At 45.2% G+C, this 18,227-nt stretch overlaps 1 protein-coding gene across 5 annotated transcripts in view; it reads left to right on the forward strand.

Moving 5' to 3' along the window:
* Window positions 1-18,227, forward strand: part of LOC119973257 (protein diaphanous homolog 1-like) — a 238,955-nt gene that overhangs the window by 75,364 nt on the left and 145,364 nt on the right. For all 5 annotated transcript variants that reach the window (XM_038810989.1, XM_038810990.1, XM_038810988.1 and 2 more), the window contains one exon: window positions 15,469-15,562. In XM_038810989.1, the coding sequence (XP_038666917.1) occupies window positions 15,469-15,562 (94 nt within the window). The remainder of the gene's footprint in view (window positions 1-15,468; window positions 15,563-18,227) is intronic.

An 18,227-nucleotide genomic window follows, 5' to 3' on the forward strand; every position in this document is an offset into this window, starting at 1 on the left:
TAATTCCTCCCCTCAAAGACTGTACAACACCCTCTCAACACTACACTGGAGTTTCCATTTGGATTGTGAGCTCTTTTGATATGACCTCCATGTTTGCCCCTGCTCCAGGCCCCTCCACCCCCACTCAGGAGAAACCATGGAGCTAGGGTGCAGTGGGATTGGTGGGAAATCGTTGAGGGCATCACGGGGTAGATTTTGCTTTGTACACCTGAGCTGAAGGTATCACCTGTTAGGATCCCAGACGGAGCCCACAATTTTTGTTAGGGTACCAGATGAGAACCCCAAACAATTTTTTAAAATTTGTAAAATTGTGAGGAACGAATACTTCACCCCATGAGTGATGGCTCTGACCAATAGGTATATTTTATATTGAGAAAAACTTTAATTTAAACACGAATGGACCGCATTAACATCAAAGAAATAGTTTTACAATCATCAGTTAAACAGTTCTTAAACACAAGGACAAACTTAAACTTACAATTTACACCTGCTACTAACTCTAATTAAGCAACCCAATACAGTTCAAATGCTACTTATAAATAAAGTTAACAAAGCAAGTTTACCTTCTCAGCTGTGTGTAAACGTTTGGTGAGGGTTCTTTTTACGAGCAGATTCAGTACACTTCCGTACGCTTCCACTCAACCTAACAGCATTTGGCAAAACTGCTATCACTGTCTGTGCGGAGTCTGCACTTTCTCCCCATGTCTGCGTGGGTTTCATCCGGGTGCTCCGGTTTCTTCCTGAAAGTCTCAAAAGATGTGCTTGTTAGGTGAATTGGACATTCTGAATTCTCCCGCAGTGTACCTGAACAGGTGCCAGAGTGTGATGACTAGGGAATTTTCACAGTAACTTAATTGCAGTGTTAATGTAAGCCTACTCGTGACAATAATAAATATTAAGATTAATTTAAAATCCCTTTCTCTTGTCAGACTCAAATTCTATGGCAAACTGCAAAACTACAGACAGAGCTGGCTCCTCCCATTAATTACATCATCCGTATTCCATTAAGTTCCATGAACTGTTTAGCAAGGACTAATCACCACTTCGCCATAAATTATCTGCTCTCCAGGGAATTGCCAGCAATCAGAAAGATGTTCCATTAGCCCTACATATGTAAGCAAGTGAATGATTAGAAACAATCAGGACCTCATCTTTTACAACTTCTTAATTACAGTTTTAGCAGACACACCTTAACCTAGGTTCTTTGATAATATTACTGCAACAAATATATCCTTAACCCAGGCTTTTAAAAACATTACTGCAACATATATAAAATATGACATGTAACAAGTTCCAAATTCATCACACACCCAGGTGGTGAAAACCATTCCGGGAAGAAAAACCGGTTCATGACAGATCTTATGAGATTTCACTCCAACAAGTTAATTCAAAAACAGTCAGATGGACTCTGTTCCAGCTGAGTGGTCCTACTTCCCTGGAATATTCTACCAGGCTTCCTCCCAGGTGCAAATTCATGTCTGGGGAATACAAAGTTCTATCTACCGCTTGTATCCAAAGTCCTTTTTTCCTTAACTTTATGCCTGGGAATTGAAATTTCTGACCACAAAATGGAGGGACGCCACTCTAAGACATTTTAATGATGTTTCAGTCTTTAATATTATTAAAGTAAAGTCACCATAATCCCAGATGACCATAGGCTGCTTTCCCTTTGAGGGGGAGAGCTGACTGGTAGTGATTTAATCTAAGGAACACCACATCTCAGGCGATAAACAAGGGACGGGATTCTCCGACCCACTGCCGGGTCGGAGAATTGCCGAGGGGCGGCGTGAATCCCGCCCCGCCGCTCCGACGCAGGCTGCCAAATTCTCCAGCTGCCGAATTCTCCGGCGACGGCTTTTTGGCGGGTATCACGCCGCGCCGGTCGAGGGCTATTCACAGTGGCCCCCCAGCGATTCTCCAGTCCCCGATGGACCAAGCGGCCGCCCGTTTTCGGCCAGTCCCGCTGGCGTAGATTAGACCAGGTCCATACCGGCGGGACCTGGCTCTGAGGGCGGCCTACGGGGTCCTCCGGGGGTGTGCGGAGGGATACGGCCTCGGGGGGAGGAGAGGCCAAGGCAGTCCACGGTGGCCTGGCCCGCGATCGGGGCCCACCAATCTGCGGGCGGGCCTGTGCCGTGGGTGCACTCTTTCCCTCCGCGCCGGCCTGTGTAAAGCTCCGCCATGGGAACACGCTGGTGCTCCTGCACATGCGCCAACTCGTGTCGGCTGGCGGAGGCCCTTTGGTGCCAGTTGGCGTGCCGCTAACCACTCCAGCGCCAGCCTAACCCCCGAAGGTGCGGAGGATTCCGCACCTTCCGGGTGGCCTGACACCGGAGTGGTTCACGCCACACCTTAGGGCCGGTACGGCCTGCTCCGCCGGATACCGGAGAATCCCGGCCAAGGTTGAGAAGGTGGGGTCTTCATGAATAACCTCAGCCGGTACCGGAATTAAACCCGTGTTGTTGTCCTTGCTCTGCATCACAAAACAGCAGACTAGCTAACTGATCTAAACTGCCTCCCTTTAATCTATCAAACTATATTTACACAAGAACATTTATTGATATATTTCATGCCAATTTCCTTTTTTCGGTCTCTGTTTCTCCCCCTCATCGTTTGTTTGTAAATTCAGTCTAGAATTACAGCTTGTCTATCTTAATGTCACATTGGTAAGAGTTATTTCAATTTCATAGAAATATTGCTTATAATCGGAAGAAAATTGTTTTTCTCTTGACGGGTGTGACTGAAGTACAGAATATTTGGTGAATCTCAATCCAGACTGTCCATTGAACAGCCTTTTACTAGCAACCCACTTTCATACCATAGACTGACTCTTTAGTTGACCAAACACTCCATAGATATCCCTCTTACCACTCCTTGGACCCTTTATTTGGGAGATGGATTCAAAGAGCCAGAATGATGACAGGTGTAAGAAATGCCATAAACCGTTTTTAAATTGCATTTATTCTGTACTGTCTCTCTTAGGAGGCCGTGAATCTGAGTTGGATTTCATTTGGGCAGATTTTCAGTTTACAACTTGGATAGTTTCCAAGCCTAATACTTACTGAGATATCATTCCAAGTTTTATCACTGAGTTCGCAATACAATGATCTTGGTATTCCCTTGCATCCACTGTTTTGAAAAAAGGTTTTGATTATAAGTTGCAAATCTACTGTTTTACACCATACTGGTAAATTCAAAATCTACTTTGTTGTAATTTGCGTAAAAATAAAGACTTGCATTTATGCGTTCACCACCACATGATAGCCAAGAGCATTTCACAGCATATGAAGTACTGCTTAAAGGGAACCACCAGTGTAACAAAGTGAAATACAGCCGCCAATTTCTATACAGCAAGGCCCCACAGGCAATAATGTGCTGAATAACCAGTGACGGAATTCTCCGTTCCTGAGACTAAGGTGATGCCGGGGCACGATTCGTGGACTTCCACTATAGCAAAACTGACGCCGCACCTGGACCGATTCAGCGACCATTGAGGGGCTAGCACCGGCGTCACGTGGAGCACAATCAATTCCAATGAGAAACAGTGCAGGCTTTGCTGGGTCCACGATTGACACTTGGGTGGCTGACAAGCTGCAGCAACATATACACATTACACTCCCCACACACACTCATCCCAGCCAACAAGATGGCACTGGTTGTGCTGGAGCACGCCCATCTCGCTGATGGGTTGGCTGGGACCAGAGGGTACCTGGGGGGAGGGGGGGGGGGGTGGCCTGGGGGGACAGTGGGCAGTCAGCAGTGTGTGCAACTGCATGGCTGCCTGCAGGCAGCAGCAATGGTGTTCCGTAGCCGTCCACCCCAACCCCTTCTGGCCACCCCACCACTACTCCCCCGGCCCTGACAGGAACCCCCTCTCCCAGCACGACTGTCAGCAAACAATGGCGATGTTGGACATTTTCCGTACCCCCTTTCTCTCCCTCAGCAGCCACGATGCCTGTTTCACGATTTTCAAAAACATAAGTGAACCTCACTATGGGGAATTCGCCGTGATCGAGGCAGAGAATCGCGACAGACCCAGAGAATACCGGTCTGACCCACTAATGATATGCCAACGGTGTTTACTGTATGTGTGGAGTGGAACGCATTGACACCGCTGTTGGGGCGCCATAGAATTGTGATTTGGCGTGAAACCAACGCCCGCCACGATTTTAGCGTCAAAACCGATTCTCCGTCCAATTCCCGATTCCGGCTTCGACCGAAGGAGAATCCCGCCCCAAATCTTTTTAAAATATTGGCCAAAAGACCAGAGAATTCGCCTGCTCTTCATTAAATAGTGCCAGGGGGACTTTTATAGCCAACTGAGAAGGGCAGATAGGGCCTTTTTTTAACACCTCATTCAAAATAAGGTAGACCTAACAGTGCTACATTCCCTCCATGCTACACCGAATGTGATCTTGACCATGTGCTCAGTTTTCTGGAGCGGGACTTGAACCCACTACCTTCTGACTTAATGGCATGAGGGTCCCAATGGAGCCACGATCGGAACTATTCCTTCTACCTTGACAATTCCTTACTACTAGAGAATTCATACCAATATGCCATGCTTGAATGCCACTAATTATGATGAATTATGTCAATGTCTTATCAATTACATAGTTGAGATTTGTTAATGCCAATTACATTGCCAAGGGAAAGAGGTGATAGATATTGAACACCTATAAAGAAGGATAGCTGGGACACTGACTGGAGGTGAGTGGTGTTGACACGGGACAAAGCCAACAAACTCAGCAAGAAAACCTGTGTCATAGTTTTGACTTCACTAACTGGCGTGGATCTTATTATCAAGTTGTCATCATCATTCTCCCGATTCCTTACTCCTCTTCATTAGCTACTTATAGGCAACTTGGATAATTGTGTGCCGAAACTGAGAGCTGCATTAACTCCACACTCAAGAAGAGTATCCAGATTAATTATGAATTTACAAATGAAATCTGCTCATCATACACTGAATTATTTGAAAATTGTATGATTATAAAAATGAATTCATGGGATGTGGCCGACATTGGCTAGGTCTGCATTTATTGATCTTCAGAAGGTGCTGGTGAGCTGCTTCAATGAACACCTGCAGTCCATGTGGTGTAGGTACACCCACAGCGATGTTAGGGAAGAAATTCAAGGATTATGACTCTGCGACAGTGAAGGAACAGCAATATATTTGCAAACCAAGATGGTGAGTAACTTGCAGGGGAACTGCAGGTGGTGGTGTTTCCATGTGTTTGCTGCCCTTGTCATTCTAACAATCGTGGGTTTTGAAGTGCTGACTCGTGAGCCTTGGTGAGTTCCTGCAGTTCATCTTTAGATGGTACACACAATGCCACTGTGCATCAGGGTAGAGGGAGTGAATGTTTGTAGATGGGGTGTCAATCAAGCGGGCTGGCTTGTCTTGGATGGTGTCAAGCTTCTCGAGTGCTGTTGGAGCTGAACTGCTGTCCTACAATCAGAATTTAGGGAGTTAGGAGATAAGTTAAAAAATAGGACCTCAAAGGTAGTAATCTCAGGATTGCTACCAGTGCCACGAGACAGTCAGAGTAGAAATTCAAGAATAGTCAGAGTGAATATGTGGCTTGAGAGATGGTGCAGGAGGGAGGGGTCAGATTTTTAGGACATTAGAACCGGTTCTGGGGGTGGTGGGACCATTACAAACCGGATGGTCTACACCTGGGCAGGACTGGAACCAATGTCCTAAAGGATGCTTTTGCTAACACTGTTGGGGAGGTTTTAAACTAATATGGCAGGGGGATGGGAACCAGATTAGGAAGTTAGAGGTCAGTAAAGAAGCAGCAACTAAAGACAGTAAGGTACGAAACAATAAACTCAATGTGATTAAGGGGAAGAGTAAACCGGGAAGAGATGATGAACGCAAAGGGACAGATGGTCTGAGGTGCATTTGTTTTAATGTGAGAAGTGTAGCAGGTAAGGCAGATGAATTTAGGGCTTGGATTAGTACCTGGGAATATGATGTTATTGGTATTACTGAGACTTGGTTGAGGGAAGGGCAAGATTGACAACTAAATATCCCAGGGTATAGATGCTTCAGGAGGGATAGAGAAGGAGGTAAAAGGAGTGGAGGAGTTGCATTACTGGTCAGAGATGATATCACAGCTGTGATTAAGGAGGGCACGATGGAGGATTCGAGCACTGAGGCAATATGGGTAGAGCTAAGAAATAGGAAGGGTGTAGTAACATTGTTGGGACTTTACTACAGGCCTCCCAAAAGCGAGCGTGAAGTAGAGGTACAAATATGTAGACAGATTACAGAAAAATGTAGGAGCAATAGGGTGATCGTGATGGGAGATTTTAACTTCCCCAACATTGAATGGGACTCGTGTAGTGTTGGGGGCGTAGATGGAGCAGAATTTGTAAGGAGCATCCAGGAGAGTTTTTTTAGAGCAGTATGTAAATAGTCCAACTTGGGAAGGGCCATACTGGACCTGGTATTGGGGAATGATCCTGGACAGGTGGTTGAAGTTTCAGTCATTGATTACTTTAGGAATAGCGATCACAATTCTGTAAGTTTTAGAAAACTCATGAACAAAGACGAGAGTGGTCCTAAAGGAAGAGTGCTAAATTGGGGAAAGGTCAAGTATAACAAAATATTCGGCAGGAGCTAGGGAATGTGGATTGGGAGATGGCGTAGGTGGCAAAGTAACATGTCAACAGATCCAGTTTATCTTCGTCGTGAGTTTAAAATAGGTGAAGGGAGTCAGACGAGTAACATGAAGAAGTCGTTTATTTCTAATACATACTGTGGTGAATGTAATATAGATGTATATATGTTAATTCACACTGTCTTTGTAAGCGCAGTAGCACTATCCTACCACTAGGGGGAGTAGCGCTGGGAGCACTCGGGAACTTGTACTGGGCTCCACCCTTGGCTCCGCCCATGACTCCTCCCCCTAGTGCAGCTGTATAAATACCCGTGTCCAGAGTCAGCCTGAGTTCACTACAAGTTCATCGACAGGTAACAGGCTGGCTCTGAAGTAAATCGATTAAAACCTAGATTCACATCGGAAACACGTGTCTGGTGAATTGATGGTTCCATCACATTTATTTATTACATTTTTTCCAATTAAGGGACAATTTAACACGGTCAATCCACCTACTCTGAGCATCTTTGGGTTGTGGGGGTGAGACCCACACAGATGGGGAGAATATACAAACTCCACGTGGACAGTGACCCGGGGTGGGGAGCAAACCTGGGTCCTTGGCACAGTGAAGTTGCAGTGGTAACCACTGCACCACCATGCCACCTTTTACATATTATTTATAAAGGGGCCCGGTTATACTTCACAAGGTTCTCTCTCTGTCGGTCAGGTCCTGTCTTTATATAACATGGTAATAGTTAGCGGAGGAGCTCATACTCCTCGAGCCACATGGGGAAAACAATCAACCCAGTCCTGTGTACTCTGTGCAGATTAGTACAGTCCTGATGAGTGTAGGTTGAAAAACTTCAGCAACATGGCTCTCTTTTCAACAATATTCAAATTTTGAACTACCATGCAACGTTTTGAACAGGCTCTGGTAGAGCAGGTAAAATCAAAACATTGCCTGGTGACTCCCCATGAAACCTACTCCCGAAACACTGTAAGCAAAGGCAGTGGTTTTCCTTTGGAAATGCTTATTTCCTTTGCGACAAAACAATGGAAACAAGACAGTTACAGGATATATCAATGGAAAACATGTACAGCCAAGCTAAATAAATAAAGGTATTCGCACAAGTTTTGTAAAAACATAGAGAGATGAAAGATGGTAAAAACTTTCCTGAGTTAGGAGTTGAAGTTGTTTTCACTAAGAACTGTACTGTACTCAAAAAATGTTTCCAGATTCCACTTGCTTTTCGAGCACTGAATTATTTGAAAATTAATGGATATTACTTTTGGACTTCCTCTCATAACAACATTTCTGTTCACAAAGAAATAAGTGTCCAATTTCTGCCTCCAATTAATGGAAATTTGCAATCTTATGGGCAAAAGCAATGGGCTGGGATGTTGGAGCACTGATAATGACCTTGGCATTTTGCATAAAAAATTGGAAAATGATCCTCCTGTAGCGTTGTTCAGGTTAAAATAGTGGTATTTATTTAGGAATGTGACAATTACACTGAAGCAGATGACGCATACCGAGCAATCAGCAGTTCAATGCTTGACTGGCCCAGCATGTTGTAGGGCTGATGAGCACTGTAACGTTTAGGTTGGGTAGCATTTGCTTCAGAAACTCATAAAGCCTGAGATGCATAGAAACGCAATGGCACATTGATTTCAAAGGAAGATATATTATGCAATTTAAGCCTGAACGTGGTCCATATGAATGAGCCATTGATATTTACTGCATCAAAGTCACGCCATCATCAAAGTGGGTTTGAACCATTGAGACCAGCAATGAACAAATCTGGCTGTGGTCAGATGTCTGTTACAGAATTAACCAGCAGTTGTTGCCTGAATGTTTGGTTCCTAGTCTGTGTTCTGGCTTGGAAGCAAAAGAAACGTTGACGAAGAGAGCTAATGTTATGTCGGCTGATGTGGAGACAGTGCCATTGTAAACAATAGTGACTTATTTATTCAGGATTTACATAATGAGAGGAAGTTTCATCACCCACTTCGCAGTCAGCTGTTAGCTCTGGTTTGTCAGTGCATTTCTGTATAAGTATGCACTCAAGTATCCATTTCACCCACAAATTGAGCTTAACAGGAGAGCCATGTGTGACAGCAACAGGATCTCTGCTACAGAATGTGTTTGCTTTAAATAAGTTTTCAGTGGATACAGGCAGCAAAGACGTGGAATAACTTTGCCTCGAAATACTAAGAATTAATATTTCACCTGAGAATTCATTGATAATATTGACAGTCGATATTAATTATTCTGGCAGATGCTCTGAGGTTTTCACTGAAGTATTTTAAATCTCTAAACTGCCTGGAAGACTGCATGTCACCATGGTGATATGATTCTGTGTAAACAAATCTCTCGGTTTCAAGCCATGTCATGTAATTAGACCAGAAGCTTTTGAAGCTTTTCTTTCCTGGTGGTTGTTTCCAATCCTAGTCTGGTAAATGCAGCCGTTCTCTTGAACTCTCTGCAGGGCTTTCTGAATTCTTTTGTAGTTGTTGACTGATTAATGACCAGTGTTGATCCCACATATGATAGTAACTAGAGAGTGTCTTAAACAAAGCAATTCATGCCAGATGGGGGGCACGTTTCACAAGACTAGAGTTAATCGCTGATGGTATCCAGACCAAATTCCAAAATAAACAAGGTTAAAACAGAACAGTCATGCTGCAAGCATTTAACTGCACCGGCAGTATCTGTGGAGAGAGAGAGACAACAGTAACATTCCAAGTCAGTAACCCTTTGTCAGAAAAAAGTTAGGGGGGTTGATATTAGGGTAGTACAGAGGCAGGGAAAGTGAATTGGGGGTGGGGGGGGCGATGAAAGATCAAAATGTTCTGTAAGAGGCTGAAAGTCAGAAGTGATCAAATTCCTAAAGGAATGATGGTGCGGTTGTGTTATGTACTCTGGGATAACACAGGCTGCAACTCGATGCAGCTTTGACCAAAAGATATTCCAGACTTTAAAGTAAGTTCAATGTGATTTATTGAACCATTAGTACAGCTCTCTATGGGTTTGACTCTCCTGCTAATCTCGCTATAGTGACACAGTCTAAGTAACCAGTCTGCTCTAAGCCACGATGTGGGTGTGATGCTTCTGATCTGCCCCTATCCTACTCTCTAAGTGTCGCCTGTGGAAAGAGACAGAGCATGTGTGCCCTGTCCTTATATATGGGTTGTGTAATGCCCCCTTGTGGTAGTGTCACCTCTGGATGTCTTGACTGCCCATTGGTTGTGTCCTATTCTGTGTGTTCATTAGCTGTATGTCTGCATGGCATGACGTCTCTGGTGATCCCTCTAGTGTTTACTTAGTTGTAGTGTATTTACATTACCCCTTGTGTATTAACAGTGATGCATATCACCACAGGTGCATGACAAAAGGTGATGATAATGGGGCAGGAAAAGAATGGGCATAGAATAAGTGTGAGTGGCAAACATTTGGTTGTGGGAGGTCAATCATCCGGAACATCACTGCAGGAGTTGTTAAGGCAGCATCTGAGGGATAATCATCTTCAGCTGTTTCATCAATGACCTTCCCTCCATCTAAAGTCATAATGAGATGTTTGCTGATGAAATATTGAGTACTATTCATGATTTCTCAGATACTGAAGATGTTCCAGCCTGTGTGCAGCAGCACCTCGACAATATCCAGTCTTGGGCTGACAAATGGCAAGTAACGTTTGTACCACACAATGACCATCTCCAACAAGATAATCTAACCATTTCTCCTTGACATTCAATGGCATTACCATCACTGAATCCTTTACTATAAACATCCTGGCCGTTATAATTGACCAGAAGGGGCAGCACGGTGGCGCAGTGGGTTAGCCCTGCAGCCTCACGGCGCCGAGGTCCCAGGTTCGATCCCGGCTCTGGGTCAGTGTCTGGGTGGAGTTTGCACATTCTCCCCGTGTCTGCGTGGGTTTTGCCTCCACAACCCAAAAGATGTGCAGGTTAGGTGGATTGGCCACGCTAAATTGCCCCTTAATGAAATGAATTGAAAATGAATTGGGTACTCTAAATTTAAAAAAAAAATCATTGACCAGAAGCTTGGGGCCACGTTTACGGAATGAATTGGAGGTGTCCACATTTGCGTTTGATGTCCCCGATGTGGAGGCGACCACATTCCCATTAGTTCCTGGTGACTTGATAGCGAAAGGAAGAGCAGGTGCTACATCTCCTGTTGTTGCATGGCAACAGGCCACAGATTGGGCAGTGAGATGTGGCTGGGGTGATAGGAGAGTGAAAAGGGAACAGTCCCTTCAGAATGTTGAAGGAGAAGATGACATTTAGTGGTGGAAACGCTCCCCGGGGTGGGGTGGGGAGGGAGAACTGCAGTAATGGTGGAGGAAGACCTGTGGAATGTGAATGCGGATGGGGTGGATGGTGAGGTGAAGGGGGGGGGGGGGGGGCTTGTGTTTCTGGGAAGGAGGCAAGGGTTGAGTGTGGAAGTGCATGAAATGGGATGAATATGGTTGAGGCACCTGTCAATCTTGGTTGAGGGAAAAAGAAGACAAGTTGAAAGCACAAGTGTGGAAGGTCCCACTATAAAAACCAATGTGACTGAGACAGAATTACTGGGAGATTGGAATAGGGTCCTAACAGGAGGAGGGGGTGACAGGAAATAGAATCAAAGTATCTGTGGGCTTATGGTAGAGATTAGTTGGCAGCCTATCCCCTCAGACATGAAAATAAAGAAGTCAGGACAGTGAAGACAATGGAAAAATTGGAGATGGACATGCAAAGGCGGGGTTTCGGTGGAAATTTGAGCAAAGTTGATAGATTCAAGATTTTCTGGTTGGAGGGAGTGGGGCAGGGGACAGGAAGAAGCCACATTAATACGTACAGTGATCAGTGTAGTGGAAAGAGGGGGAATGGAGGAGACCTGAGTGGGAGTGGAACAAGGAATGTTCCTCTCATCCCATAAAAATCAGGCATAGCTTGGATCCAAAGGGCTCCCATCGCAACAGCTTTTACCATGGAGGAAGTGGGAGGAATCCAAGGAGTTGTTCAATGTGAGGTGGAAGGAAATGGTGGTGGATGGGCACAGGTTCAAGGATTTAGAGGCTAAGCCTGGTGGGGTGGGGTGGGGAGAGATAGAGGGGTAGATGGACTAGATGTCCATGATGAAAAGGAGATGGTTAACATCATTGATGAAAGCCTTCCCCCGCACTCTGGAACACCCTCTGTAAACCCTCTATCTCTCGACGCCCCTCTCCAAAACTCTCACGAAAAGCCACCCCATTGATCAAGCCTTTGGTGACCCCCCTCCCAATATCTCCTTTATTTAACCCAATAGCCATTTTATATTTGGATTAGGCTTCTCTCTGTGTCCTTTGGATGTTTTTACACATTAAAGACACTGTATAAATGTAGGTTGTTGTTGTTTCAAACCTCACTGCCAGCCACATCCATTCCCTTACTCCAGGCAGTATTAAGAGTTGTATATTATTATTCTCCACACCAACGATGTGTATCATTGATTCCTTTGCTAATAGTTGCTCTTTGTAGAAATATGGGAAAAGTATTGATTTTGATTTGCGCCAGTGCTTGACATGTGATTTAAACACCAGTTTTCTCAATGACTTTTATAATGAAGCAACTATCTTATGAGTTTTTTAATATTAATTAATCCATGCTGCATAATTTTGTCACATTTCCAATCAAACATTTGATTATTAAAAGTGAACAAATTTACATTTAAATAGTGGATTTAACCCTAAAGGTATTACTTTGCATCCGTAATTTTTTTTTTTAAATTTAGAGTACCCAATTCAATTTTTCCAATTAAGTGGCAATTTAGCATGGCCAATCCACTAAACCCTGCACAGCTTTGGGTTATGGGGGTGAAACCCATGCAAACACGGGGAGAATATGCAAGTAACCCATTCAAGTTATTTTCATGTTAAGTACAACTCATGTTATCATAATTCCCCAGTCTAAATTGTTGAAGAGTCAATATTATTTGTGCAAGTTAAAAGACTAAAGCTTTGTAATGAACTCTAAATACAGCAGCACTCTCTCACACCCAGTGGCAGTAACCCTATCATCAGCAGTACACACATATATCACACATATCATTATTAAAGGGTGGGCTGGTGGTGGACATGGTTGTCTTGGAGAAACAGGGAAGGTTTCCTATTCCTTCCGGTCGCACTAAATGCTAAATTGAAATTGGTACACGTTATGTTGGACTGTTTCTCTTTGAGTGCAAAGTAGGGGTAAACCATGCCGAGTGTCGGGGTCCCAATGTTCAATACTCAGGGCCATTTCTTTTTATGTGCCCTGGGCGGTTCCACTGGTGAGACCAAAGGAGCCGACACCTGCTTTAAGCAAACTGCCGATGGCGGTTCAACCACTGTCAGTAACTCACTGCTGATTTGTCCCAGGGATCTATTTCCATTGGGCCTCTCGGTTTGGGAACAGGCTGGCCAGACAGCAGAATGTCTAATGGGCCCAAACCAAAACCTGGGCGGGATTCTCTGATCCTGAGGCTAAGTGTAGACGCCGTCGGAAACGCCGTCGCGTTTTCTCGACGGCGTCAACGCGGCCCCAGGATCAGCAATTCTGGCCCCTACATGGGACCAGCAGGACGCTGCAGCGGTTCACGCTGCTCCAGCTGCTGATCCGGCCATGGAATGGGCGCTGAGGAATCGCGCATGTGCAGCAGGTCTGGCGCGAATCCACGCATGCGCAGTCCCACCCGTGCGATTTCCGCACATGCGTGGTGTCTCCGCGCCGGCCCCGACTCAACATGATGCAGAAGTACAGACGCCGGCGTGGAAGAAAGGAAGCCGGGAGACAGAGAGGAGGAGACACATCGGAGGCTCCCCCTGGGGTCGGACCCCCCTTCCCCCCACCCCCCCCCTCAGAGGCCGCCACCCGACCCTTCAATGCTGACTTCCCGCCGGCTGAGAACAGGTGTGGACTGCGCCGGCTGGACTTGGTGTTTCCACGACTGCCGCTCGGCCCAAGAATCGGCGGACCTGCCACGTAGAGCAGCCAATGACTGGCGCCGCGCCAACCACGCGGGCGCCAATGGTGCCAATTCTCCGCTCTGCAGAGAATCACTTGCCGGGGGTCGGTGCAGCGTGGCGCGATTCGCGCAGGTCGAGGGGATTCTCCGGTCCTGCCCCGGGCTGAGAGAATCCTGCCTTCAGTGTCCCAAAAATGTTTTACACCATTTTTGTGTGGGGCATCCAACTTTAACTATTGTTAAGTCCTTCAAGGTTTGCTAGTTAGGCTCCTGAAGACCTGGACACCTTCAGTAAGAGCTCGTGGGTTGGAACCTTCAACTAGAGTAAACTCTTTAGTAGTCCACATCTGAAATGAGCACGAGAACCTCATTTCAATATTGAAATAAGCCCTGCCCTCCTCTCGGGTGGCTTCTATAGCACTGCTACTGCGCTCGAACATGCATGAGGCATTGGCCTCTGTGGGACTCTTATTTTACCTTCTAATAAGAATCGGTAGTCTGAGATGTCAAAAATGGACTTTATTATTGTTATTTACTCACTTGAATAAGAACTGAATAAAAACTTTGAAATCAAATATCAAACAATCCATTAAAAAGTCAAGCACATGGCAAAAAGCATAAAGCACAAGAGGAAATCATTTTAACACAAACAGATAGATGATTCAAGAATTCAGGAACAAACACCTCCACCATGAGGTCCTACCTTTAAGGGAATTCTTATCTCTGGTTCAACCCCTCATTTACTTTCATTGGTTTCTAATTCTCAGATGAGACCTTATTTGTTCAAACGAAGGTCTGTTACTTAGAGGATAATTTGTTAATCAAACATTGGACATTAACTGGTGCCCTATCAAAACTAGTTTAGTGTCTGCGTGCGCCGCTTAGGAAAAGTGCTACATATATTTTTCCGCACCTTCCATGTTACACAGCTTGAACTTTCTAGAACTGATTAGTTGGTTAGACAGAGAACAAGGTGTTCTGAATACACTGGAATATAATGGTTCATTCATTTTATGAGACACTGCCTGGATTCCCACAGTGAAGCAACAGTGAGGGCAGCATGGTAGCATTGTGGATAGCATAATTGCTTCACAGCTCCAGGGTCCCAGGTTCGATTCCAGCTTGAGCCACTGTCTGTGCGGAGTCTGCACATCCTCCCCGTGTGTGCGTGGGTTTCCTCCGGGTGCTCCGGTTTCCTCCCACAGTCCAAAGACGTGCAGGTTAGGTGGATTGGCCATGATAAATTGCCCTTAGTGTCCAAAATTGCCCATAGTGTTGGGTGGGGTTATGGGGATAGGGTGGAGGTGTTGACCTTGGGTAGGGTGCTCTTTCCAAGAGCTGGTGCAGACTCGATGGGCCGAATGGCCTCCTTCTGCACTGTAAATTCTATGATAAGACACTTTTAATATTTTTGCCTCTTAGCTACATGCATTCAACTGGCACCTATACAGATAAAACTATGAATAAAACTAGAGTCTATCAGTCTCTCTCCCTGCTAAATTGGATATTGTAGTGGTGTCCATTTTGAGGTCTGTAAAATGGGTACAACAATGTTAAATTTTTAAAGACTAGAAAATCTCATCTCTCTTTGTCCCATGGTAACTGTAGGTCTGGTAACAGTGTCGTGGAAACACAGCTGCCAATACATACACAGCCATAACCCACAGACAGCAACGTAATAAATGACAAGCTAATGATCTGTTCTATTGACGTTGGTTGCGGTTGACTGTTGGCCTGGACACTGGGAGGTGTTGGAGTTGTGGGGGCGTGGGAGGGGAGGTGTTCCAGATACATTTGGAATGTCTCTGAAAGTTTGGGTAGATAGAAATGTTTGACTTGATTTTAAGATATGTATCTGGCCTTACGCAGGTATGAGCTGGAACACAAAAACAATATGGAGCTTCAGTGCACAGTTCAACAACTGAGACACAAAGTGGACAGACAAGTGGAAAATCATTGCCAGGTCAGCACTTTTGAATGACATAACATTTATAAAAGGAAGTAAAGAACTTACATTTCTATATCATGTTTTCATTCAGGATGTGCCTGAGATTTACCTGTAGGGCTACAGGACAGGTGCTGGAAAATGGAATTAAAATGAGCAAGCAGCTGGTTTTCTTTCCTCTATATTGGCTGATGCATGGTACATGGGCTGAATGGCCTCCTTCTGCACTTTAAATGTTCTGTTGTTCTCTGGTTTGCAGCCAATTTCGTACTATTGTAAGTTGGTCGCTGTTATAATGCAGGAATCATGGCAGCCAATGAGCACACAGCGAGATCCCACCAACAACAATGAGTCATATGTCTAGATAATCAGTTTTACTGATGTGGGTTGAGGTTTAAACATTGACCACATAGCGGGGAGAAATCCACTGCTCTTCTTCGAATGCTCCCAGAGAATCTTTTTGCATCCACCTCGATTTAACCTCACATCAAAAGACGGCTGCACCTCCAATGTGGCAGAACATTGTTCGTCGTGATTGTATTCTTAAATCTCTGGTGTGGAGCTTGAACCTAGAGTTCGAGGTTAGAGTGCTACCTACTACTAATACATGATACTATGAAGGACGGCTTTCAGTTTGAGCCCAAAACAAGTGCAATATTGACGGTTCCATATAATCCACAGGATCCCTACAATGCAGCAGGGGACCAATAGGTCCATCGAGTCTGCTCCGACTCTCCAAAAGAGCACTCTACCTAAGGCCACTCCCCCGTCCTAACCTCATAACCCCACTTAGCCTGCACATCTTTGGACAGTAAGGGGCAATTTTGCATAGACAAACCACCTAACTTTCTCATTTTTGGACTGTGGGAAGAAACTGGAACACCCGAAGGAAACCCACACAGACAAGCAAAGAATGTGCAAACTCCACACAGACAGTCACCCAAGCCCTGAATTAAACCCGGGTCCTTGGCGCTGTGAGGCAGCAGTGCTTGCCACCATGCCACCCCATATTGGCTGCCCAAGAGAGAGAGATAGTGGCGATGTCACTCGACTCGCATCGAGAGACCCCGGTGAATGCTCGAGGACATGAGTTCAATCCCACCATGGCTGCTAGTGGGAATTGGCATTCAATTAATAAAAAAATCTCCTGGTGGCCATGAATTTGTTGTTGATTGTTTTAAAAGCACATCTGGCCCTTTAGGGAGGGAAATCTGTTGTCCTTGCCTGGTCTGGCCTACATGTAACTTTTAACTGTCCTTTGAAATAGGCTAGCAATCCACTCAGTTCAAGGGCAATTAGGGATGGGCAACAAATGCTGGCACCCATATTCCTATCGAAGAATAGAGAAGGCAAAAAGCCAGAGTTTGGAGATTATGAATTCTGCCTAGGTTCAGGTGTTATAAATGGTGAGCTGTGTGGGGTAAGTGGGTGTCGACTTCTGATTTGCTGCCAGTGAAAAAGACCAGTCTTTACAAGGAGCCTGCTGGCAAGTAGGGCTCTTTAGCTGGGGCTTAAGTTAGGAAACATCCCAATTTTCACCATTCACCTGACACTGCATGTGAGGACCTTGCGTGGCTCTAATGTTGTTCCTGGCTATATGTACTCCAAAGACTTACCTACAGTCTGAAATTTCTTCCCATTTTAACTGAACCTGCAGTCCATATAAAATCCATGATTAATTTAACGCAATTGTCAGCAGCTCAAGGTGTAACTCTCAAGGGAGTGCAAGTTCAAATGCTTTTTTAAAAATGGATGACTGATTTTTTATTGGTTTGAAAGCGAGAGTTTAATAAAGTTAAGCATTTCCTCGAAGCAGAATACAGTCAACATTGTACTGCGAATGTAATTCAGCACGAGGGAACTGCCTTACGTCCAGTCTATGTTCCTTCAAGAAATATCCTGGGGAATTTACACCAGAATGTTGTAAATGCTGGCTCCCAATAAAATGTTGATTGAGACAATCCCAGACGGTTAATATTTTTAAACGTTGAGTGAGTTTAGAGGAATAAAAGTGTAGTGACTGTTAGGAACGCATTTGGCTGGCAATAAAATATTATTGTACATCAATGCTGGACAAGGTATGCAATTTTATTAAGCTGTCCTTTGCCAGTTCTGACTTGCTGTCTCTATCCAGGAATAATGGTCCTTTTTACCCTCCGTTTTACTCTCCATTAAAACAGCTAATAATTATGTAGCGCCTTTAACTTAATAAATTGTCCTCATTCTTCTCTGGAGAATTATAAAAGAAAATATAACATCTTACAACATGACTTCCGGTTGCGGCTATGACCAGCTAAGTCGCACGTTTGGCTGCTCCTGTGAGGAAGGTGTTTTCGGGCCGATTGGAGGGCCCCTAACGGCGCTGGAACGGCAATTCCCGGTGGGGGAAGGTTCCCAGAGGAGAACCCTGAAAAATTTATGGTCGTTACCCGAAGTAGGGCAGGAAAAAAAGCGGCAGCAGCTCCCCGAAAAAAGCGGGGGAAGAAATCCAAAATGGCGGCCGGCGGCGCACCCGAGGACTGGAGGAAATGGGCGGAGGAGCAGCAGGCCGTTCTCCTGCGCTTCTTCACGGAGCTGAAAGTGGAGCTGCTGGAGTCGATGAACGCGACGACCACCAGGCTGATGGGGGCACAGGCGACCCAAGAGGCGTCAATTCGGGAGCTGCAGCAGGAGATGGCTGTGA

The sequence above is a fragment of the Scyliorhinus canicula genome, chromosome 11 (genome assembly GCF_902713615.1).
Source record: "Scyliorhinus canicula chromosome 11, sScyCan1.1, whole genome shotgun sequence".
NCBI classification, from domain to species: Eukaryota; Metazoa; Chordata; class Chondrichthyes; order Carcharhiniformes; family Scyliorhinidae; genus Scyliorhinus; species Scyliorhinus canicula.